The sequence below is a fragment of the Choristoneura fumiferana genome, chromosome 8 (genome assembly GCF_025370935.1).
Source record: "Choristoneura fumiferana chromosome 8, NRCan_CFum_1, whole genome shotgun sequence".
Lineage (NCBI taxonomy): Eukaryota > Metazoa > Arthropoda > Insecta > Lepidoptera > Tortricidae > Choristoneura > Choristoneura fumiferana.
In genome coordinates this window covers 14313249-14340151 of record NC_133479.1, presented here as the reverse complement: position 1 = coordinate 14340151, position 26903 = coordinate 14313249, and the positions used below count along the sequence as shown (strand labels likewise).

Sequence of the window (26903 nt, the reverse complement as noted above, 5' to 3'; positions counted from 1 at the left end):
TCTCTATCGGGTTATTAAAGATACTTAGTTACTTTTACTGGTTTCGTTAAGAACTACGCCGTAGGGTCGTAAATAACAGCTCTGTCAAGTTCATAATGTAAAAATATAACGTAAGTACAGTCACCAGCACCAATATCTGATACAACAAAGCGTGCATAAATATCATAGGACTCTATTTCTGTGCACGGTAGGATGTCAGATATTTTTACGCGCTCCGCTGTGGCAGATATTAATGCAGATGACTGTACGCTACTAAGACGTCAGAAAAATCTACTAACATATTTGTATAGTCGACCAAGAAACTGCTTTATCAATTTTAATGACAGTTCCTACTTCAGAAATAAAGCGTTCGTCCACCATTACCTCTCATATTTCGATTTCTAGATTTTTTTTACGAACAACTTGTACTATTAATTATTCTGTGGTACAACAGAAAAACCTACTAGACACTGGCAAAATTGTCCTCCGAAGGACAGAGCCATATTTAAAAAAAAAAACCTTAGGATGGTAAACCGATTTTTGGTCGACTATACATAATATGTAATGTACACCTTAAAGCCGCTGAAAATTAGGTCAGTGTATTACATTATAATGTGTTTAATACGACGGCTTTATTGATATACCCTATGCAATAGCGATGATAGGGATGTGCCTAACGTGGTTTGCTCCTTGCGTGTGCGGCGTCTAGTGTATATACTACCTACCGGCTGCCCTGCTGTATAAATTCCTATATGCAAACGGTCTGCTACTATGCGTTACATTGCTTTGGTTTTGTTTTGTACTTGCATGTCTTTTTCTCACATCCATAACCTTTTTACTTTGACGATACGCAATAGATCATGTTTTTTTAGTATCCATAGAGTCCAGTAGAGTCATACTTTGTCAGTTAATCATATATTATTACTAAAGTGAACAGGAAAGAAACGACATACCTAATGTATGTATGTAACGTACTTATGTATAACGCTTCATTGTATGTACATAAAACAGTAAAGTTGAAAATAGATTACAGGGCAAAACAAAATGTTCAAAGGCGAATTTAACCCTTCAGGAAACTGTTTCAGTGAACCTTTGAACGATTGATAGTTTTTTTATAGGATGCTTAGGGATCATCCATAATTTAAGGGGTATTACGGGTAAACATTTATATTTAACGGGTTAGTTCGCATGTTTTTAGTAAAACACAGGTGCTACTGATATCTTATTTTATTAATTTCTAATCTAAAACTTGGATTACTTATCAATGCTAGGTGTAAGTTAAGTATTACTCCTATTGTTTTTTAATTTCGAACAACAAGTTAGATTGATGTGAAACGAAGGGAAGTAGATATAAATAGGTTAAACCAATCAGTTTAAGCCTGAATGTGGGAATGATTGGAGTTAAGTGGCTCATGATTCACCTACCTACATACTTAGTTCGTAACTTACTCGTATTTTGTTACGGGCAACACTTTAATCACAGTGCCTATACCTAAATACAAGGTACATCTCCATGTGTTAAGTTTTTATTTACACTAAATAATGGTTCAGAAACATAATTATCAAGTTATGATTTGCCTTAAGCAAGTATAATACTGGCATACCTAGTGCGGTAGGGGCATATAATGATGTAGCTTAATCAGGTAAGGATTTGTTAATGAAAAAAAATTGTATACTTTCAAATCATTGTTTATTTCGGTTTCATTGATTCTTCTATTAATTTTAAATAATCAGTGCGGATTTAATACACTACAAAGAAAACAGTAATTAAATGAAGAAATAAATTGCGAAATACAGTTGAGAACTAGTAGTTTGTGACCTATTGAATTTAGACTGCTTGGAACCTTTTAGTAGTATGCGGTGTTTTTGACAAGTTTAAGTGGTGGGTTCTGGAGGGCCGGCCGGAGCGACGCGGATGGTTCACTGGAGGTCGGCCGGCCCCGCAGCAGCGGCCAGCGGCCGGCACCCGCGGTCGCACCGCACCGCATTAATTAACAAACAATTTGTACCAACGGCGGAACACCCCGCCTACACCTCATCGCTCAATAACTAAATCTATAACAGTCTATTTAAAATTATAATACACCATAATAAGAATTATATAAGATAATTAAAGCATTTTCACCTTATATTCAAAATAAAATCATAAAAGGTCTCAATTTGATAAGTTTCCGCTAAAATTTAATATTTTTTTTACATTATTTTCATACACTATTTACATACAGAGCGTGCCCGGCTCGATTTATAAATTAAATGATAACGCTCTCGCCGAGCACTCACATATACCTATACAATAACCTAATAGCAACAAAATCGCCATGCAAAATCACACTCTTGAAAATTTAAATTAAATTAATATAATTACTTAGATAAACCAACTTAAAATCGGTTTACATCTTTGATATTAATGGAAGCATCGTTTAAGAACTAAAAATCTAGGACTGATTTTAAAACAGTTATTCAAGATTTATTTTAAAATAAAACGAAAATCATTCTCATATGAAAATCTACAGAAAGTAAGAAGCATTATTTTCAAGTAGCAGTCCTGGCAGGGTTCAGAGGTGTTCTGCAAACCACTCAACACATAACATACATAGGACTAACAACTAGTAAAGCTTTTACATGAAAACAACAAAACAATCTTTCAGTGGTCGTCCACGACGGATTGCATTGCAATGCTGCAGTCTCCCTCACATAATGCCACAATTTACATTAAATTAACGTAGTACTTATATTGATCGTAACGAGATCGTACTTAGGATGTCTTCGCGCGAGGACCTGCCGCCGGCGCCTTCGCGCCGTGGCCTTCTCCACGAGGTGTGTTTAATTTTACCATAAATTATTAGTCTCTTTTAACCTAACACATCGGCCTGTCCTGCTGGCTCTGCTTTTCTGCTGCCTGTAACAATAAAAAACTTAGGTAAGTAAACAGTTGCAAATAAATAAAGGCCTGCCTATTAAATGAAGGGTTTGGTGTGACAGAAGGCGAGCCCTTGCCACCCACTGCAGGCTTGTCGAGATCGAGGGTGCAGTTACCAATCGTTGCACAGATGCGCGCGCAACGCACATGCCTCTATACTCTATAGGAAATATTGCAGAACAATTGGATTATTGCAGAAGTACAAATTCTTTAAATAGTAAATGCCTTCAATTAATCAGTGTTCGTGATTAAGTCCATCATTATTAAGTGGTCAATAGCGATTGTGACAAATAGTGTATCGGGTGTCACGCATCCCGCGACCCGCGTCCGGACATCTGCCACCGCATATGCGCTCCGTTTCATGACTTTTAATTCATTAGCGTTCTGACAATGGGCCAGTTATTTTACTACCCCAATTTGTTTAATAGGAACCAAAAAGAACTATTGTGAGGGGTACGTTAACAGATGACAAGTTGCAAAACGAAAGGTGTGAGTTATGCGAGCCGCACAGGATGTTTACATTGGCCGAGTGCTTCAGTTGCAATTTCAGCATTACTTTTTCGGAGTGAAGTGTTAGATTACTGCTTCCCGTCCGTACATCCGCAACGCAGCTGAGCGGGCGCACGTGGCCACACCCTATTTACGGACACATACCAAAGGGAGAGCACACATGTTCTGAACAGATCGGGACTTTGCGAGCACACGTGAAATCCCTTTATGTGACGAGCATTGTCGTCTGGATAATGAAAAGGTATGAGCGTCGCATTTATTTAGCTATCCGGCTACCGGCCTGCGTCACGTGTGCTCGGTGCGCAGCTGTGAGCGACCGTTACCCGCACAATGCCCTCGATCGATCCGTCGGCGATGGAATTGATCGGCGAAATCGTTGCACGTGTGCTAAGTTTTGCGGAGACATTTCGCGGCGGAGCTGCATTGTCTACTCGCCGCCGCCGTACTTTATTAGTTCGGAGAAGCGTAAAGGTGATCGTAAAACTTTCACATGCGCGATTTATGCGTGGCGAGGTGCGCGAAGACAGATATTCAGAGGAGCGGGTGAGCGTGGGCGCGGACACCTGGCGACTCGTTAGTGTCGCCTGTCGCGGCGGCGCGCCGTGTAGGCGCAGACCTGCCTCCCTTTGTATCTGACGAGCACTAACCCTTTACCTACTTTAAGATGACCGTATAAAGCTGATGTTGCCATTAATCTTTCGACGGTGACTATGATGTTGTAAGTAAGCTGGTTGGGAAGCTGTGCTTCGGCACTTAAATTAATTTTGTGGCGAACCAATGCGGGCTCGTAATTGAATGACTAATTGGTAATAATAATTTGTTATTTGATTAGGGACACATTATGTGTACAGATGGCTTCCTTAGTAAACAAAGTAAATGATAGAGATATAAATATTTGTGATTATCTAAAACACAAATCCTTATGAATTCAAACCTATATAACTATTGCTTGTTGCAAGTTCAGTCACGATTTTAAAAGATCAAATGAGGCAATAACATAATAGAGTACATAATAGGTTGCCTTAGTTGTAAAGGACAAGAACGTGAGTGAGAGCGGAGGGATCGAGAAGTACAGCGAAATGTCCCACGGCCTCGTGAGTTAAGGCAGCTGCGGCTGCGGGCAACAATTACCGTCGGCGTCGGCGAGATAGCGCCGTGGCGTATGCTCGTGACCGGAGTTTGTGGCACACGGCGCCGATGCCCCGCGCGATATCACCGTGAAATGCCGCCTCACGACGCTCACGTTGGTGCCTCGGATCCCGGCACGATCGTCTCGAAATTTCTTTTCGTACAATTAGATTTAACAAAAAGTACATTCGGTGCTGTCCGAACTCAAAACAGCATGAGAGCGTTGTAATATTTCCAGATTAAGTCCTTGTCTATATTGAAGAATGCGGTCCGATTAGTCAGCATTCCGATGTCATATTGTGGTAGGCGGTAAATTAGTAAATTCGTGCGATGTCGCCGGCGCCCGAAGCTTATTAAATCAGTTGTTTCTTGTTTATTAGGTAGGTAATATGATCTATGATTATAGGATTATTTTGATGCGATATTCTAAATTCTTTGCATAAATATATCAAGGATGAATAATAATCATCGTATTAACAACACGAGAGACTCCTTACTTTAACTGCTCTTCTATGTTTATCAGATTATACTTCGTTGGATCTTTGGCGCCGGTATGCGGGTGAAGGGTAACTGGTTTTCAAACATAACTATATATATTCGTAATAGACATTATTATATTAAATACGATACTATTTAAACTATATAGCATGCATGTGTATAATTGATAAAAGTTCGTTGATAAGCCTGACGTAATTATATAGATAATATGTATTTGCGGCCCTGTTCAATTGTATTTCATCGAATGCAGCATTTATATGTAAGCCCGTACAAGATTTTGAAGATGGTTTACTGGTTGGTCGTTTGTGTTAGTACTGTAAATTCTGAGCAACCCGTCGTGTCTCCTAAATCACGCTTGTTGTGAGCATTTCTCTTGCTTCCAACAACCGGCAGATATTAAAATTTACGTGGCACGGGCAAGTATTAACGAGCGCGCATGTGCCTGGGGCTGTAGCCGTACTCGCAAGGCGCTCGAATAAATCCTGCGCGCTGCACCTGCCGCGTTCTGACGCTGCACCGCTCTCTCTGGTGCAATTTTAGACAATTCAGGGTCTCAGAATCACTGCGTATCTTGGATGCGATGCGAAACAAATGTGAATGACGGAATGGCCATCTCGCGCAGGTGTCAGGCGGAATGTTAAACGAGGCAGCATACTTAAATACGTGTTGAATATTCAGATATTGTGTCAGTACACGGTCGTTTACGCGGCGCCGGCGCAGGTGGCCGCGCTTCAAGGCTGAAATTCAAAACAGTCGTCACGCATGCGTGAACAGCGGTTTAGATTGCGACTGTTGTTTTGCCGTCAAGAACACTACCTATTGCAAACTGTTCTTACTGTTACAAAGCGAATGAATGGACCTGGACGGTAAGTTTAAACGATGTGACCGAATGTAGAGTTGTTATTCGTTTTTGTACCTTTGTACTCATAGTACTGTGGCAAAATCAAGATTGATACCATGAGTATCTTAAAGTGTAGTGGAATAAGTTTGTAATGCAACGCGATCAATGTAAACTAGTGCTGGTGGCGTCTCGTAGTCGCACGTTGTGAAACTCAGCATCTCCGCTTTTACCTTCCCGCGCTTGCGAAACACGCAGGTGCGCGCGCGCCGCAAAAACAACGACGCGCCCGATTTCATTTACTTTTTATGCAATACTGTCTACAAGAGTAAATGGCTACTGCCGTCGTGTTTACGGTATTTTGAGGAGATTAAGTGAAATAAGTTTCTAGCTTTAAACATGATGAAAATTAAGGATGTTTCGTGATTTAAAAGTTATGTCCAAGATTAGTAAAATTGTTACATACGTCACGGAAAAATAAAGCGACGTTACAAATTGGCAGATTTGGATGCTTAGATAAGGGCACTCTTGAGTCACCATAACATTATATACAGTGGCGTGTTTGTGTGGTTAAGGTACTAACCGTGTGGTTTCTGTGTTCCTGGGATGGCGAGGAGCGGAGGATGGTGTTGGGCGCGGGCCGCGGGCCCAGCGGGCGGCGCGCGTTCGGCGCGGCGGCCAGCGCGCCCTCCGCGTCGAACTGCTCCATCGCGGGGTGGTTCTCCAGCGCTGACTGCAGGTCGCAGATGTAGTCTATCACGTGCTGGATCACTTCCAACTTCGAGATCTTCCGGTTCTTAGGCATGAATGGAACCAAGTCTTGCAATTTGGAGAGGTACATCTGGATCTCTGCGTTCTCGCCGTCCCGATGCCTCTGTATGCGGCCGCCAGCTATCGCCGGTACGGAAGCGCCGGTCGCGCACACTGCTGTTATCGCTTTCATTGTGATTTGTGAGTTACACTGAACACGAACACTGGGTATTATCGCGAGCGCGTGACGCGTGCGGCAAGTGCGGACTCGAGTGAGGAATGAGGAGATGCGCGGCGGCGCGTTGTATTTATGGGCGCGGGTGGGGCGCGGGGCGGGCCTCGGCGCTCCAATGGGCGCGCGGGGCGAAGCCTGATTTTCCCATGGCGGCGGCGGGCGCCGCGTCTGCCTGCGCTGGGCGGCCCTGACTAAGGCCGTTGCGCTCGTGACATGCACTTTGTCCTGCATTGTTGTCTTTTAGTTTCATTTTACAGACAAAACAATTCTATATAACTGCTAATCTGCATAATCAGGCTAATAATCAGTAGTAACTTATATGAGCTGATTGATCTTTATTTTAGTAGTTAATTCAGTAAAATTACATTTATACAAATACCTAATTAGTTAGTCTTAGATTTTTCAGCAACCATTTTCCGGACACATTAAACAGAATGCAAAATAAAGGATATATACAAACTTAAACAATTGCAACTCATATATTTTATTGTTTTGATTTTAATTACCCTTTACCTTTATTAATCAGTTTACCTGCAGAAAGTGTACGGAGCCGTAGCTGCGTGCGCGGACGCAGAGGCTGCGCCGGCGCGGGAACAATAGCCGTACGTGACGGCATCCACTTGTCGCGGTCCCACGGCGACAGGTCCTGCCCCAAAGGACCCACGCAGCTTCATGCACGACAATAGCGACAAAAAACATGTTGGGAAACCTATGTTTTGGTCAAGGTCCAGGGTTAAGTATGTATTCTTTTGTGGTTCCGTACAGGCAGTATTAATTAGATTATGAATTTATGTTTTTGTGATCAATTAATTACTTAACCGTACTCACTCAATTTATTTTGATTGGCTGTCTTATTTTACGATTGGATGGTGTTATAAACTTAGTATGTTTTGTAAATTTACTTAAAATTATTTCTTTTTGTTTTTCTTGCAGGTGAATGACTAGCTGAATTTAAGCATTGCAATGTAATAATTTAGTTCTGAAAACTGAGATATTTATTATTAGGTAGTTCAAACTAAGGAACCATTTAAAAATTAGGACAAACAACGTCGAGAAATAAGACAGACGTAGAAATATAAATATATGTTATTTTCGACGTTGTTTGCTTATAAGCAAAAAATAAAATCAGAGATATCTAATCTATCCTACCTATTTACAGACTTAATCATAAGTACCTGAAGCAAAACAAACAAAGTTAGTCCGCCCGCACTTGGCTTGGTTATCTTCGACGAAATTGGCTTTTTCATTTAGTGCCAATCGTCACGACGGAATGAGCAAACAGGTGAGTTATCAGTTCCGGCATCACATTATACGAGTAGGTAGTATGTATATACTACATACTACCTACACACACACATATATATATATATATAAATATTGTAAAATGTACGTGGTAAAGTTGGAAAAATAAAGACGATAGAAAAAATGATCATCATCATTTATTTTAATTGGTTGATGAAGATCAGCAATTTACTGTATGTAAAATAAAATATTAAAAACAAGAAATACAAAAGTTGAATTAAGCAGGAACATTGAGTGTGATCGTGATCGTGCTAATTGACTTCAGAATTTTTAAAGTGAATTCCGATCAATCCACGTTTGGTCGTATTTAAGCCTCTTGGCCCTCACGTGAGCCGTAAATGGCTCCCATACGACCACACAAAGAGGTCCGAATCGTAATAACTACGCAGTGACCATAAAAAACAAGCGCTGCAAAAAGTCGAGTCACCTTGGAGGCGGGAGTAAAGAACTCAGGTAGTGAATTGCTTCATTTGGTGTGATTTGGAACGGCATTTAATTCTAAGTGAAGCGGTACAAATAAAGTAATTTGCTAGTGACGAATAGTAAAAGTAACAGTGCTCTGGTTCCGTGTATCCGAGTGACAAAACGGAGCCTCTATGGCATCACTCGTATGTCTGTCTTTCTTTCCGTCTGTCACAGCTCTCAATCTACCAGACTGATTAAATTGAAAATTTGCGTACTTTAGTTACATAAATTACACAAATAAATAAACTTTGAAATTGGTTGGGGAGCTGAAAACAAAATAAAAGAAAAATAGCAAAACGTAGATTGGTTGTCATTGTTGAAATACAATTTGGACGAAAAGCGTATTCGACCTTTTTTATTTTTTATTCGACGAGATGGAAAACGAGCAAGTGGGTCTCCTGATGGTAAGAGATCACCACCGCCCACAAACATAGTACGGCTGTACAGTACCCGGCCATAAAGATTGCACATCGTCTTTGGAAAGAGCCTCGGTTAATTTCGGCTTCGTAGAGCGTTATCCTCCTCCACTCTCAACTCCTCCGAAACGGCTTGACCGATTTTTATGTTTTTTTTTGCGTATATTCGGTAGGTCTGAGAATAGGACGTAAACTATTTTTCATGCTTCTACGTGGACGGAGTCGCGGGTAACAGCTAGTTTAATTAAATTATACAATAAATCAAACGTATCAATCTTTCAGCGGGCTAGTGGGTGGTTCAAATTAGAAAAAGGCAGTAAAATATTTTTCCTGGAAATCTTTGTTGACTGGCTATGATATGTAAAAAAACTATTAGGATAATATATCATAAATATACATTAGTTGAACAACAACAATAACACTCTGTAACTACACAAATAACAACCTTTGTAATGACACTTTGATATTCACACGGGCCCGTTTGTAATGGACAATTTATTTCGTCAATTATGTCAAACAGAAAAACCATCGCAGGTAGAGCCGAAATTGTATTTACAAGTTCAAAGACTCAAGCTCTGCGTATCAATATTGTCAACACACGTACGGACTTTTAGTGCACTCTTTCCGGCTTGGTATCAAAAGCACCTTGTCGTGCAATTTGTTCTGGAGTATTGTTTCAGGGCAGCAGGTATTCTCTTTTGTAAACTAAAGTAGCGAGAGCGACTAGTAAAAAAAAAATCACACCGCCACATAAACCTTGAGAACTTTTAAATAAGGTAAGGTGCTTTTATGGCTGTGTAAATAGACGATAAAGGTGTAGTCGCAACAAAAAAATAATTGCTCAGCGAGCAGTACTGGCGTCTCTAATCGCTTTGTTCCATCAGGTGAGAAAATAGCGAGACAGGACAAAATTGGTCGGCACATTTTGACCGGGACCGTATACCAGTTATTAAGCCACTTGAGCATAAAATTTATTGCCTTCTCTACTTGTGATAAAAAATAAGTCAGTTGCCAACCGAGAGAAAATAAAACAAGGATTGAATTCAACAGTAGACCTAAAAAGCAAAGCACATTCAGTAAAGAAGTGATGAAGTGAGCCTGAGAGTTTGTAAAGCCAGCTATTATTACTTACCTCACAGAACTGACAAAAAAATAAAAAGAAGTGCCACGCTATTTAAAAATCCGAAATGATATGGCTTAAAAGCCATATTTAGGTCGTTAGTTTTCAGATGAAGTCCTCACTAAAAATCAGCGCCACGGCTTGCCGTCCATGGCAATATGCTGTGGGGACCTATTTAGCGACATGTATGTCTTGTCTTTCTTCTATTGTTATGTTAATTGTGATGTTTTTATGGCGTTATTTAAATGCATTTTCTTTCTTTCTTTTATTTATTTTCCTAGCCCAGTGTGTAACGAAATTAACTGAGTTCAAAGAGGATTGTATTGCATTGGCGAGTGGAGAGATAATACGAAAAAACGTGTGTGAGTGAGAAAATCATGACATCAATTATGGAAGTCTTATTACCTATACCTATTAGTTTTGTGACAGAGAGATACAAATTATTTACTTTTCTATGTAAGTTAGCTACTGAAACTTTAAAGGCTAAACTGCTGCTGAGGGGCTATTTTCACTCATTTTTAGGGTTCCGTAGTCAACTAGGAACCCTTATGGTTTCGCCATGTCTGCCGGTCTGTCTGTCTGTCTGTCTGTCCGCGGATAAGCTCAGAGACCCTTAGTACTAGAAAGCTGTAATTTTTCATGAATTATATTAGTCACGCCGACAAAGTGGTTAAATAAAATAAAAAAACTTTTAGGGTACCTCCCATACACGTAAAGTGGTTTTTTTTTACTTCCACCCTATTTTGTAGGGTATCGTTGGATAGGTATTTGAAAATGAATAGGGTTTTGGAAAACCAGTTTTTGTTATATTGAATATATTCGGAGACATCCACTCCGAAAGTTCAAAAAAAATTATCGCGCTCTAACTTATGAACCACACATAATCTAAAAAATATGAAAAAAAAATCACGAAAGTGTTTAATAAACAAAACTTTGTAGGAAAATTATTTTCAACTTAATCAGTTGAACAGTTTTTAAGTTTTTGTAAAAAATGATTTCTCAGGCAAAGTTATGTAAGTTAAGGCAAGGTCGGGAACTACGGAACCCTACACTGAGCATGGCCCGACAATCTCCTAAAATTTACCATAAAGAAACCTCAGCAGTTCTGTGTTTGTCACGCCGTCACTCGTAATGGTGACTAATTATATCAGGGCTCTATCACCCATTTAAATAGTGAGTCCAGGCATGGCCATGGCAAGTTTCTTGTGATTATCACTTGTTTATGAGTTATTGGTAAATGTAACCACTGAGGTCAATATGACCAACAAGAAAATTCTGTACCAATCTGAACTTCGTGCGCTGCATAACGACACGTTGCAGAACTGTGGAGTGGACGTTGTGTCTAAAATTACTTTTCAACGCAGGATGTAAGCAAGCTGCTGTAGCTGTCGTGCGTATGCCTTGAGGCAAGTTGGACAGTTAAGCTTTAGCTTTTTTTTGTTACGCGATTAGGGCTTTATCTGTGTCTTAACAGAGTGAATAGGGCGGCGGAGGCTCACCCCACGCGTGCCGTGGGAGTGCCGCGCACGCGCCGCTCCCATCGCGTGATACCCCCTGATTGACCACCATTACTCGCCCGTATTACACTCTTTGTGTAAACGCTTGCCAATGCGCTATACAATGGAGCTCATTTCAGCTGGCACTGGCAGAGTGTAAACAGCAAGGATTAGATTGGCGATATTGTGTCGGATGCGAAAGCAGTTTGTCGTTTGTCGAATAAGTAGATCAGACTTTTTTTAACAAAAAAGTAAAACCGACTCCAAAAAAATAACAAAAAATGGAATCGACTACAAAACCCTTGAAAATATTTTTCTAGTTACGTACTAGCTCGAAGTAGGTGCCTCAGCACGAGCCAGCAGGAGTGGAACAATAGTCGTCTACCTCACCTACATACTATGGGTTTCAATCCATACTTACTGCTGAGTCGTGCTGAGTCACCGACTTCGAGCTAGTACGTACCTAGAAAAATATTTATTAATTTATTGAATCAGGCGTTACTTTGCGGAGGTCCATATCAATGAACTAAAATAATTTCCTTGCTCACCCGCGACCTTACGATAGCTAAGCTTATGCAAAATATGCGTGTTCATGCAGTTCCTCCACCTCCACACTGTAAGAACACACACAAATCACACAAACCCATCTATCACCACCACCACACTACACTGACGCGTTTCGAACTCAAACAGAGCTCATCTTCAGAGTGACACAACCGTACACCATGCTACCAGTTGTTAGACTAACGAACCACAACCACCGTTTTAACTTGTCACTGTAACTCCCCAAGTACCCACATACGTTTTATGAAACAAAACAAAACTACCCACAAATTATTAATAAATTTTTTAACCGTCCTTCAAAACTACCTTGATTTTTTATTTATTTACTGTCAAGGCATGTTTTATTAACTACCATTGCTGAAATTAGATCCAAGCCGTAGCAAGGGAGATGAAACTAAATTTACCTGCTCATTAATAATAGACCCCATACTGTTGTATCTAATTATCTCCATGCATTCTAAAACATCGAGACGAAACCCCTTGCCACAATAATGTAACACTTCATACGAATCGGAGTCCGATAAAGAATTTTGCCAAACATTTGTTGGAACTAAATCATTCTTTATCGGACTCCGATTCGTATGAAGTGTTACATTATTGTGGCAAGGGGTTTCGTCTCGATGTTTTAGAATGCATGGAGATAATTAGATACAACAGTATGGGGTCTATTATTAATGAGCAGGTAAATTTAGTTTCATCTCCCTTGCTACGGCTTGGATCTAATTTCAGCAATGGTAGTTAATAAAACATGCCTTGACAGTAAATAAATAAAAAATCAAGGTAGTTTTGAAGGACGGTTAAAAATTTATTAATAATTTGTGGGTAGTTTTGTTTTGTTTCATAAAACGTATGTGGGTACTTGGGGAGTTACAGTGACAAGTTAAAACGGTGGTTGTGGTTCGTTAGTCTAACAACTGGTAGCATGGTGTACGGTTGTGTCACTCTGAAGATGAGCTCTGTTTGAGTTCGAAACGCGTCAGTGTAGTGTGGTGGTGGTGATAGATGGGTTTGTGTGATTTGTGTGTGTTCTTACAGTGTGGAGGTGGAGGAACTGCATGAACACGCATATTTTGCATAAGCTTAGCTATCGTAAGGTCGCGGGTGAGCAAGGAAATTATTTTAGTTCATAGAAAAATATTTTCCAGGGGTCGGTTCCATTTTTTGTTATGTTTTCTTTATTTCTCACTTTTTAGTGATACGTAGCCAAAGTACATCTCACAACGATTCCATTAAGCCCAAACACGACTTAGTTACGTTGTTTTATAACAGAGTTCCGTTGCCTACCTTCTGGCTTCAGCATCAGATCAGTTCGAAAGAATCATTAACTTAAAGCTTCTTCTTAGTCGCTTATCTAGGTATACATATTAATCATGATCGTATAGACAAGCGAGCATTACTTAGCTTTGATGAGTTCCATTGGTCATCTACGGTCTTCTTCATCAGGTTCAGGTTACCAAATGATACTTTCTGAATGTAAATGCTCATCTTAATGCTAAAAATTTCAAAATCGCTATAGTTGTGCCTATAAAATTTGAGGTTTGCAAATCCCATCATCAGATCTTGACTTGGTGACAATGGGACCACCTCGGAAGAATACTCTTTAGAATAATAAAAAAATAATTTTGAAATCGGTCCACAATTGACTGAATAATCGGTGAACATACATAAAAAAATACTTAGATCTTTTACTTACACTAAGCGAAGCTTAAGCGTGTTTTTTTTTATAAAAATTAAAACCGATTACAAAAAATCATGGAAATAATTTTCCACCAGTCTGAAGTCGGTCGGTGCCTCAGCACGAGCCAGCAGGCGTGATTGAAGCCCAATATACTCGTATAGTTGTAGGTGAGGAAGACGATTATAGGTCCACTCCTCCTGGCTCGTGCTCAAGCACCGACTTCAGACTGGTAGCAAAATATTTTCATGGTTTTTTCGGTTTGGTCGGTTCTATTTTATGTTATTTTTTTTTACATGACATCACATGTTGATTTGATTCATTAATGCCAAAATGATTTTTAAATTCAATACCGTGTTGCACACTTGTAATTGTAAACAAGAAAGAGTAATTTGGTATCCATGAACAAACTAATAAAAAAATTCGTAACCCTAATTCACGAAATATCAATAACCTTCCCGCAGGCTTATTGATATTGACAGGCGTATGCAGTAATTCAATATTCAGGATCATACAGCACCGGCGGCTACGCCGCACTGGAGTTATTGCGCGCGTGTTCTTGTTGTCACAGTGTATAGTATTCGCTGCCCCTGCGCGGGCGTTCCCACGGGAGGGCGCGAGAAATCCCTTAATTCGGGCGGGACATGCAGGTGCGGGCTCATTACGCGCTTTCCCGCCACGTGCCGGCGCGTGCGACTGCGTCTAGTGCCTATACAGGATTGCCTTTCTCATTATTGGATATATTGATTGAAATATATGATAGGTAAATCCTTTTGTCATTGAATTAGTTCCCCGTCTCAAATAAAATTAATGTAACCCTGTAGTAGGTACAGTACGAAAAGGAATTGTTGAGCCACCTGCCATGTGCGTATTTTGGCCATGTAACGCTATTCTGGTTTATTACTGACAGTCACGGTTCACGATGTAACATAGCGTCGCTTTGGATGTGACAACACTAACTGTAACTTTTAGCTCATGCTGTTGTAAACCCCACAACCTGATAATGTACGGCTTACTGTGTTGGTGTGCAATGAAGCGTTATTGTATTGTATGGTATTGTAAAATTTTGTAGGTAGCAGGTTACCTCGGTGATACATTTAGAAAGACGATAGGTTGTCAAAATATTTAGTCTTTGATTACCTACTCGGTTAACATAGGTAATAAACGGTTTCGGTACACGACCACCAACAGTTCGAAACCACGAAAAATGTGAGGTTGGAAAATCACAAGTTCCGATGGGAAGCGGCGGGTTCTCGTGTGAACGGCGCGCGTGGGAGCGCCGGCGCCGGGTCACAGGTCGCTCGGGATAATTACGGCTCGAGGTGCGCCCGCGCCGCGAGACCAGTGTCCGTCGAACGCGAGCACACTCACGATTTATGCTATTGATTATGTTTTCCATGGCAAAATGTAACGTAAATATCATCATTATACCAGCTTATAAACGTCCCACTGCAGGGCACAAGCCTCCTCTCAGAATGAGAGAGCTTGGGCCGTAGTTCTCACGAGGGCCCAGTGCTGATCGGGAACTTAACAAATAGGTATCAATTGAACTTCCTCGCACGCCTCCTTCAACGTATTTATATGTTTAGTAGAAGAAAGAAGTTACCATCAATGCTCTTCCTAAAATGAATCACGGTTTGTTACATTCAGTCGAGTGCTACATAATTACCTATGACTAATTAAAGGCTCACTGATTGCTTTGTCGGAAATCACTAGCATCCTTATTTTTAAACAGTATCTCTTATCTCTTACTTTGACATTTAGTTTTACCAGACATTGACAAAACATAAATGAACCAAAGTATTTAATTTTGATCCATCAGACAAAGCAAATCACAGCGAATCCGACATTTCGTACCGTTACCTAATAATCTTGGTACCCGTTTTAGATATAATAACCACTAAGTTATACTCGTATATAATTGTTATTTAAATCAGTTAATTTCTTCACCCAGCTGCTTGACTTTATAGAAATTATAAAAAAAATATAACGCATCGAAATGAATTAACAATCGCCAACCTTTGACCTTCAAGATTCGTATTCATGAGCTCATCAAGTTCATAAATCAAGTTGTAAGTACACGGCCTCTCGTGCAAAACTGCAGATCATCTCTGATTACGTGCATAGTAATTCAACTTACATAAACATCAATTTTCAATCTTGGGAACCGTTATAACAATATCTGTTATGTTCGTGGTAAAACTGAATAAGTAGGTGTGAATTAAACAATTATTCGGATACGCATTACAGGAGAATAGTGTAAGCGTGAGAGTGGTAGGTAGCTTAGGAGTACTGAGTAAAAGGAAATAATAGAAAAACCTTGTAGGTACATACATGTTTGTAAGCACCCGTGCGTGTGGTCACGCCTATACTGGGTATGCGTATCGTTAAGAGCTCACAGAAATCTACAGAGTTAATAATAAACAAAACATTCTCAAAACATTAATTTTTTCGTAGGCATGACGGGAGACGGTAGAAGTCAAAAGTGACACAAGATACCTCTTATGATCATTGTTAAAACACTAAAGACGAACGTGTTAAATAGGTAAGTAGCTATAATTTAATGACCTTAATCATTAGAGGATTACAATAAATGTTATCTGTAATTACAAGTTAATTAAATCTAAATTATTCAATATTATCAGAGTTCCTAATAGCATTGCTCATTTCGGTGATGGATGGCAGCCGATTCACCACCAACCCCGTCTGGAGATTAATAACATGGCTTCAATAAAGGCGGGGAGGTTTTAATTCGCAATAAGCGTAAAAGGCATTTAATAATGCACACGACCGTCCACGTGCACGTTGAGGAACAAATACTCAGCAGCAATCGGAGTAATGAGTGAGCGGGGGAGGGTTATGGTGGGCGCGGGGGGCGCCACGTGCCCGTCACGTGACAGTTTTACATTTCCACGCGCCAGGGCGAGGGTGGCTAACTAAAAATGTAATACATAAAATCTTCATATTACTAGTGTAGGATCGCGATTTCCAAAGCAATAATAGATTGTAAAACAAGAGCATAAAACGCACCACTTTACTCGAGGCGTTTATATGTATGCACAATGCACTAAAGACGCAGGCGAGGGTTGATGGTTAAGTTGAGGGAAAAATGAGTTTTATGAACAAGTTATACACTCTGCTTTTCACTTTGATTGCGAGGAAATTAAACAATGAAATCAAAAACTCATTTACTAGGTACCTTTTACAAATTTTAACTTAAAATTAGTACTTATTATCTAATGTTGTTAATTTACTTATTACTTCATATAAAAAAAAACCTTTTTTTTATAAAATTGTTCGTACATGGCTGCTGGCCGTGCTGGCGCTTGATTGCATTGGCTTGGTCTTACACGAAGATTTTACTTTATGCACTAGAATGTAAAAAGTCATTTTAGGTTACCTAAATTTTTTTATGTAGGGAGGTATATTTTTTACTTGAGGTGGAAAGTTTATGAATACTAACAAATATATCCGTGGATATTTTATATTTCGTATTCTGAGACCAATTTCCTATATTTTGTTGGAGCCATCAATGTATTTTTACAAGTATGTGTACTCGCTTTAAATTAATCATGATTGCCAGCTGCTGATGCTAACCCGCATGACCTCCGTGACTTGACATCGTTGCTGATTAACGAAGTGATCGGACTTCTTTTGTTTATTAATGAGTTTTTCTACTCTTATGGAATGAGGCAATATAATATGACAAATAATACAGAATTTAATTGATTACAGACGAATTAATTTGTCACAGTAGTTCCATAAGGTTTTGAGTAATAGGTACATTTTACTTTCACTATTTTAAAGCAAATGGATTGCACAGTGTACGCGAAACTCCCACATAATCATAACAAATACTGTGCCAGTTTTCCCACAATCGGCATTATAATAAACACTAGGGATCAAATCGGATTGAATCACCCTGCTCGGAACTCAGACATCACCCTACAATCCACTGTAAGGCGACCTCTTAAGGCGCTTGCAAAAAGAACAAATGTTCTTGAATGGGTCGAAGAATGACGGCTCTATTTAAGCTGGTTATTAGTTCACGCGGCTATGGGGTGTTGTGACACGGCGTGGGAGCTGCTTCTATTGTACAGGCACTTAACTCGGAGTGATAAAAGAGCTATAGGACCATTAGATGCATTCGTTTTGCTCATTCGTTATCGTTGATGAATGGATACGAAATACAATGATTTCGACACAGGGATTAAGCTCCGTCGTAAGCCTCGGTGACATACCGCGAATCACGTTATTTATTCCCATTCGTCGGTCTTACACATTACTTATGTACCTATAGAGTTTTGTTTTCATTCGTCTCTATTTTTTCCAAGAGTTAAGGACCATTACTTAAGCAGGCCCTGCTTTATTAAATCTGTGTGCACAAACGAGTATTTTTTTTTTACTTCAGCCCTTCTACGCACTCAAACGCACAATAAGAGATTACTATCAAATATATCGAATTTGCAATGCTAAACACATATTCGCATAGTTCGGTACTTGTGTGCTATTAACAAAACCAATGAGCCGTAGAAGGTTTATTGTGCCTTTTGAAGTGCTAAACTACCACGATAATAACAAAGTCGGAGCCGGGGTGAAAGCCAGGTGTAGGCTAGGTATGTGGGGCACGATATCTTGATTCACTTTAAACTTATGAGGGTTTAATTCATATTACAGCTTTTTTTACTGAAAGGAACGCCCTTAAACCTCTGGCGTGAATTATTCGTGACCCTAATTGCAGATGATGCGATACGGTGCATTGTGCGAGTTGACGCCGTTATTGGTTTATTTGTTAACTTTTTTCTCAGCCACTGTACACAGGGTATTTGTTTGGGGTTTTATGTTGTTTATTATTGTTGCTTTCTTAGACGGTGCATTGTATAATACCGATGACGTGCTCAATGCAGGCTCATTGAAAGTTACATGAGTGCTGAAAAATTTGTTATTATTACATTGTAACTTGTGGCAATTTATTGTACAAATGTATCTAGTTTTTAACCCCCGACGCAAAAAGAGAGGTGTTATAAGTTTGACCGCTATGTGTGTCTGTCTTTCTGTTTGTGTGTCTGTCTGTAGCACCGTAGCTCTTAAGCGGGTGGACCGATTTGAATGCGGTTTTTTTTTATTTGAAAGCCGGTGTTCTAGCGGTGGTTCTTATAGAGATTTTAATAAATAATATGTAATAGCCTCATATCCAACCCCAAGAAAGCAATTTTATGGGCGCACAGGGGTCTTTACTGCGTCTACACGATCTCCTTTGGCAGTCTGTAGCACACCCACATCACATTTTGTAATATTAAAAATAATGAAAAGATACTAAATGTAAATATTATCATTTTAAGTATATTTTACAAATTAAAATAAGCGACTGAAATATAATGATGTTATATATTTTTAGATTCGGCTTAGTAAGGCCTTTCATTAGCTACCACACACAAACACAAAAGAACAAAAAAATAGTAGATTGATAACCAAGGGTGGAAAGTGACCCATTTCACCCGAGATATTTCTGGCGCTCGAACGAAGTGAGATTGCCAATAGTTGAGGGGAAATGGGTAATTTCACCCGAGTCAGACACTACTTTTTATTTCGACTGTGAGGAAAAAATGAGAATAATAATAAATTGCATTTACTTATATCCAACCTCTAACAGTACCTTTTCGACTGGCCACTTGCCACAGGCGACTATAAAAAAAAATCGAGTTGGTCACGATCGAGGAGCTTGAACGCCGAACTTGAGCTTGTTGAAAACTGGAGGTTGAACGCCGAACGAAGAAGTTTGAACTTTATTACTTATCATATATTCCATCTCTTTCTTTCACATTTCATGAGTGACTGCCATCTTTTTCTTAACCTAACTAAAGAAAGAGATGGAATATGTTCGTAACGTAATAAAGATCACATTTCTTGTTTCAAACGGATGTTCGACGTTCTAACTCCAGTGTTGTATATAAGCTCCTTGGTCACGACGTGCATCTAGATGGCCATGCCGAAACGTGAAAAAAACGTGTCATTGACGTACCTCAATTATCTTCGACTCCGAGGCTAACCGAAAATTTTAAAAAATACTTTCAACCCTAGAGATTAAAACGAAATTTCCCACCCTTTTTAAAGTTTAATTTTCTACCCATGAAAATTAAACCTTCCGAACAGGAGAGATGGAAAAAAATTCCATGCAAAAAAAATGACGTCAAACTCCTCTCCTTTTTTTTCGTGCTACGGGTCAAATGGATTCGTATGGCCTAAAGAGCAATCGTTCCGATTTTCATGCTTTTAACACCATTTGCAGCTTTTTTTTGGCGTACCGCTAGCACTAGGTACAAGGTATTTTCAAAAATTCAAAACAGCAATTTCGATACAATATTATAGGGAATAGACAATAATGACGAGATTTCATTAAGCTAATTTTGTCTACGAGTTAAGCACCGTACGTATGTATACTGAGTATTACTGAGAGAATAAGTGGCTAAGCTGGCTCACTGAAAAAAGCATAGCTGAACTAGTTATGCTACTTGACGTTTAGCCAAAATTTACTAATTAGGAACCAAAATAATACTAATATTGCAAAACTGATTTTGTAAGACATCACCTAACTTTTAGCTACTAGTAAGCCTTAGTTTTGTAGTCACACAAATTATATAACAAGCAACAAATTTTTTTGCTACTGTTTTTTTTTCAGTGCTCCTAAATAAATGTTTATCTTGAGTGTACATTGCCTGGGTAAAAGTTTATCTTGAACCGACAGAAAATTAAAAATTAAAGAAACGACTAATGTTAAATATTAAAGTTTGAAGGCTAGACAATATTATAAACACAGTTTTTATTTATGAGAGTTGCTTAATACATTTAAAAAGTTAATACAAGTAAAACACGTAAAACAGAATTTCTTTCTATTTACGGTACTTACGATGACATAATAAAAACAACGAACGCAATGTTTTATGGGATCTCTCGTTTTGCGTTGAAAACGCAACATTTGTTTGGGCTTAACAAGGTGTTAGTAGCTCCCCTACAGAATCAGTACAGCACAACTGTGCGTATGTGAATCGCGGCGTCGCGCATTTCACACAATCGCAGCTGCGCTGCGCCGGCGTCGCCGCGCAACGTACAGCTGCTTACTGTATGCAAACGTCTAATAAACTCACTATTTTTATGACCTCATATTAGTACTGTCGCATTGTTGCAATGCTGGCGCAATGCTGGTTGGGCGTAGAGGACGCCGAAGCAGCAATAAGTTTGTATAAGACTCCGCCTAGTAGATAATAAATTACGCTATAGCTAAAGTCAAAACTGCACGCAAAACTTATAGCATTTCCCCATTGCGTTGGTTATTTTTTTTTAAGGATTGATACCATCCTTGCTTGTGTTTAAAATATGAAAGAGGCAAGTGTGAGAAATCAGAAACTTTCTTTCAGTTCCTTCAGCTGCTCTGGTCGTGTATCTACTTATTACACTAGATACTTTGTCAAAACTGCTATGACATCTGAAGAATTTTAAAAAGTAAATACATATTTTTAACTCAAAACAGTTTGCATCCTTTCTAGATAACTGCAACAATACAGTAGTCTTGATGCTCCCTTCGACATGAGGTGTATCGCCGGTCTAAAAGCAGTTCCAGCTGCGAGCCATGTGCGAGGAGGTCCGGCTATTCAAAGACAAAGCGTCGTTGTGCACAATGCAGCGCCCGCTATATCGGGCCGCGCACGTGCCGCGCATTTGGCGCCCAGGCGAGGGCGGCCCGCCCAAACCGGTACTAACACCATCGCTATAAAACTTGCGTTCTTTTACGCACTTTTTCTTAGTCTATAAATGGTTTTATTATCTCCAGCGGTTGTATTAGATGTTGATCATCAGGAAAAAAACGCCAGTGTAAGAAAGGCAGCACAAATCTCTACTTAAAATTAATCTCATTGTTCAATTCAATTTTAAAATAAAAAAAACACGATTATACCGTTTTATAGTCACAAGTGATGGAAACGGGTTATTCGTTAGAAACTTGCTTAGAATTTCTAAGTGTATTTAGAAGTGTGTAGATTTTGAAAATAACCGTATCATAAATCATAATTGGGGCATTTCAGTTCAACATTATCTACTTGTGATATTAATAACCGTTCATTAATCCATCTCAGACTTAACTGTTTCATGTAATAAATAAATGTAGGTATCCTGCATGAAACACGTTCTATCAGGCGCATTCAGGCTTACACCGGCCCCTGACACATGCAGTGATTAATGGCAGCAACACTGTGTCAATATTTGCATAAGAAGCGGGCAAGAAAGGAACATAATCAACTCCAGATCTCATTCGCGTACCTACTAACGTAAGTAGGTACATTACTTTGATGACGTTCGTCTCGAATTACGTTTTCAAGTAACAAAGTGGTTGCATTTAGAACCTTATGCCTCTAACCTTAGCAAATAACTTTCAAAGCTTGGGCTGTTAACTTACCCTTACATTAAATAGGATTTTACTGTGGTTACGTCTTAGTTCAAATTTGCAGAGCAAAGTCAACTCGATCCTATGCCCAAGTCTCGTAGTTGAAGCTGGGACCAGAAGAAAACTTGTTGGACGCGTCAATAAAAATATTCATTGACTCATACTCTATTTAACAGTTGATGAGACGGCTTTCTGGGATAGATCAGGGTTGTGCATTTAAGGAGACTGTTAATAATTTTTACTACAGGTTAAATTAACATTTTTCATCTATATAAACATTCATCATCCCAGCGTCCCACTGCTGGGCACAGGCCTCCTCTCAGAACAAGAGGGCTTATGCCATAGTTCCCACGCGGGCCCAGTGCGGATCGGGAACTTCGCACGCACCATTGAATCGCTTCGCAGGTTGTGCAGGTTTCCTCACGATGTTTTCCTTCACCGCAAAGCTTGTGGTAAATTTCAAATGTAATTCCGCACATGAATTTCGAAAAACTCAGAGGTGCGAGCCGGGGTTTGAACCCACGACCCTCTGCTTGAGAGGCGATAGGACAAACCGCTAGGCCACCACGGCTTCGGCATATTAACATTATTAATTATTGCGGTCAAAACATGAAAGTGTACTTATTATTAAAAAAGGTTTTCTTATGCTTCTTTAAGTTATTAGTTAAACTGTTGGAAAAAATGTGTTTTATTTAAATTACATCACCCTTGCATTACTTGTATGTTGATTAATTTAATTAATTAACATAGATTAACATGGTAAAAAAACTTGCAACTTGTTTTTTACCCAAATCCACTTCCAATGGCCATCGTGATTTAAAATTTGGTATATATAGAAGCTTCCATAATACAGAACTTTTAAGTTTTTTTTTTACTTACTTACTGTTTTGTGTGTCATCCCTGACTGGATTCGTCCACGCAAGCGGCCTGATTGATGCAATGAAAAATGACGCGACAATGTTTTGAGAAATTGCGCGCTTGAGATGGACAGCGCGTCTCGCCAGAATAGAATTTTATGACTTGCATAATTTAATATAAGCCCGTCAACGTCGCGGAACCGGATCCCTGTAATACTTTGTACTGCTTTTGTTCGGTTATTTGATTAGGGAGACGGCCGCTCCTCTCACCAAGTGACAATCTGCGACATTGTCAGTTCCTTGACTCAACGTTGTATCATTTATCTGCATCTGGTTTTAAGAAACTAACAAAAGATGATGCGCTTTAACTTTAAACAGCGTTCATAATTTTCGTAAACTATGTGGGTGTTCTTATCTCGCTGCGTACATTAATGATTCGTTCATGTCGGCAATGAGCTCTGAAAGAAGCCTTGATATTAATATTGGTTAAAAAATATTGGTTTTTAAACTTGTCAGTTTTCGTTTATATTGTTTGTAGTTTATTTTTCGATATTTATTTTTGTGTATTAGGTTAGGTACTTACGGGTTGTCACATAGGCTTAACTTTCTCAGTCAAATCATTGTCAAAACAAAGTGTAAGTAATTCTAATTACTGTCCGGAGAAGAATTAGTTAGGCTACGAGTACAAGCTAATGGCAAGTCTCGGTAATGAGAGATCAACGGGCATTATCATCGCATGTCTTCGTCATCATATTTTCAAAACGTTTAATAGAATCATTTCTCCTAATGGGAAATCTAAGTGCACTATTCTTAAAACCTATTCACAATTAAGTAAGTTGTATTTTGAAAACTCATTTACACATGGAAGATAAGAAGATAAGAAGTTTTGTTGAAGAAAAAGATTGGTTGAGTTCATAGTATTTCTGCACTGAAAAGTGTTGAAATGAAGCATACTTTCTGGATTATGAAAATTCATGTGACATGGAAACTTCCCTAACTACAACCTGACCTAGAAGTACCTAATCAGATTTAGTTAACTATTATAATGTATTTCTCATAGATATTATCCATTTTTTGTGCGATTTATAACAATTAAACAATTTTAGTGAAAGTTGATGCATGTCGACATTACTTAATTCAACTATGTGAAGTCAAGACAAAAGTCTCGGCCGGAAGACGCCGTTCGTTAGCCAGGTGTCGGGTGCAGGCTCGCTGTCTATCATTTTTCCGCTTCAGATTGCTGTTATTTTTAAACAACTTATTTTTTCGTGTGCTAAATTTTGTATATTCAAGAAGTTTCTATGCTTCTCAGTAAAACTGGTTTAATTTTCATGTAACTCAGATCGCTCGGGTTATTTAGCAGCCATACCTAAGTAGCCGTTACCCGCGACTCCGTCCGCGTAGAATTCGGTTTTCACTATCCCGCGGGAACTACGCAATTTTCCGGGATATAAAATAACCTATGTCCTTGCCCGGGACGCAAACCATGTGTATACCGAATTTCATCTAAATCGGATCAACGGTTCAGACTTGATGAAGTAACAAACAAGCAAACAAACAAATAAACAAACAAAAAAACAGACACGAATTTCCGCATTTATAATATTAGTGGTATGTACCTACTAGCAAGCGGTTTGAACCCTGCTTATAGTTTCCCAGCCCGGCCTTGAGCGGAAGCGGCTACCCGTCACATTTGGCGATCACCTTTCTTGCTAGTTGTAAAACATTTCATAAAACGTATCACGGCCATGTGCGCCGGCGCAGGCCACGTGGGCCACGTGGGAGGAAGCCCGAACCCCGCACATTTGTGCGCACTCGCAAATCTGTGCAGCACATTGCTGCACTAAACTGTTATCGCGGAGATAGTACTAACTCGCAGATGTGAAATTCTCTTTCATTATGTTTGAGTTGCATAGGTATAACCAGTGCAGGAAAAGAGATTAGCGACATCTGCTATTTATACTTTAATGATGTTTTTGTGAATAATGGTATATCATAATGCACAGTCATTTTATTGTTTTTTTAACTATTTTGCTGCTCGTGTTGATGGTAGCAAAAGTAAGGTTCAAACATGCCTTTTTATGTGTTCCATCGAAGTTATCAGAAGCGGTAGTGCGCCATATGGTATACGCGATAACGCAGTGTTTCATTTAATGGTGTTGTCCGTATTGTATTCTATAGATTATAAGAGATAAGAAAAAGCTACTCCGTTTAGGATAGCTTCTTATATGTTTCACATATAAAGAAGTAATTATGTCTTTTATACCCTGATTTACTTTAGAAGAAGGGTTGTTACATTCTTCTTTTCATATTTATTTTGATCACAGGTAGGTATATAAAATTTGTTATATTTGTCATGAATATATATGGGAATAATCTTGTATTGGGTAAAAAAATGAATAAAAAGTATATTTTCAAAAAGTAAACAATAAAAAAAAATGTCTCTACAATGAACTAAATTAAAAATTCAAATAATAAATTATAAAATACACTTGTAGCCGCCTATTGAAAATAGATAATAATAATAATAATAATAAATTCATTTATTTCGGGGAACTTGGCCCATAAATATAGGTAATTATTTTTTATATAAAAAGCAATAGAAATTCTATTGCAAAAAAACCAGTATTTTCAGTTAAATGGGTATGCATTCAGATAAGTTTGTTTTAAAAGTATTTTTGAACAGAAAAATATGATCAAACGTATGTTGATTCAAACATATGTACTTAAGTTAATGGATTCAAACGTTAGGTACTATCATATGTGGAGGACCATGTTTAAAATAAAATGAATAATTAGAAATTGATGGATGGATCATCTTGAATATAAGTATGTAGGTATAATCAGGATTAACGCTTCGTAAACATGCATTTTCGAGTACGGCAAGTCAGGCTTGTACTAAATCCAGACGATAACAGTAAGTATATTAGAAACATAATATAATAAATAACACTAGTGAAAGAGGGTTGATGAACGTTTTAAGTAGGGAATTGTAATTTTTATAGTTAATCATATAAAACTATTTGAAAGTAAGTTTTAATAACAACATAGGTACATATAACCACGTAACATATAAGCTGGTGATATCGCGACAGATGCGCGCTGCGCTATCTGTGTAATGAGCAGCGATACGGTTCCTGAAACTGCGTTATTAGTCCGCTCTCACTGGAAAACACGATTAATTGTCTTGTGCCTGTCGTAGATAAACTTGAGTGCCACATATGCCATTATTTTTGTCACGTAATGGATTCTTTCAGCATATTTGCAAAAATTTTGTTGATACATACTACATACTACACATTCTACTTTTATTATTTTCTTCCTGTTGTAACTAAATATTTACCTAACAAGTTATCACTTGTTACGTAAGGTGACGATATTTTCGGTTCAAACCTTTGCTTAAATACTTATCATTTAGCCGCAAGCCATATATATTTTGTAACGAGTTATACAAGGTAGTTGCCGAGGTAATAATGGTAACAAAAGCGCATAAATTGAAAGATAGCCGCGACGCACGTGTGCGCGGGCGCAGCTGCGGTAGCGATGCGCCGCCACTGCGATCGATACAGATTTGCACTCGGCTATTTCATGACAACAACGTATATAACTCTAATTTAAATTTAGTTTTTATACCTCACACCTGTGCTAAAAAGATGTGTTTTCGGAAAGGCCAAAATTTGAGATTCAATCGTCGCGTTAAATATTAAAACTAG

At 38.8% G+C, this 26903-nt stretch overlaps 1 protein-coding gene across 1 annotated transcript; it reads right to left on the bottom strand.

The window, feature by feature from the left end:
- Positions 1-1191: 1191 nt before the first annotated feature.
- Positions 1192-6920, bottom strand: emc (Basic helix-loop-helix domain-containing extra-macrochaetae). The gene is made up of 2 exons (XM_074091368.1): positions 6457-6920; positions 1192-2878 (listed from the first exon to the last, which is right to left on the bottom strand). The coding sequence occupies exons 1-2, from the start codon at positions 6814-6816 to the stop codon at positions 2837-2839; spliced, it is 402 nt and encodes a 133-aa protein (XP_073947469.1). The 5' UTR covers positions 6817-6920; the 3' UTR covers positions 1192-2836.
- Positions 6921-26903: the final 19983 nt, after the last annotated feature.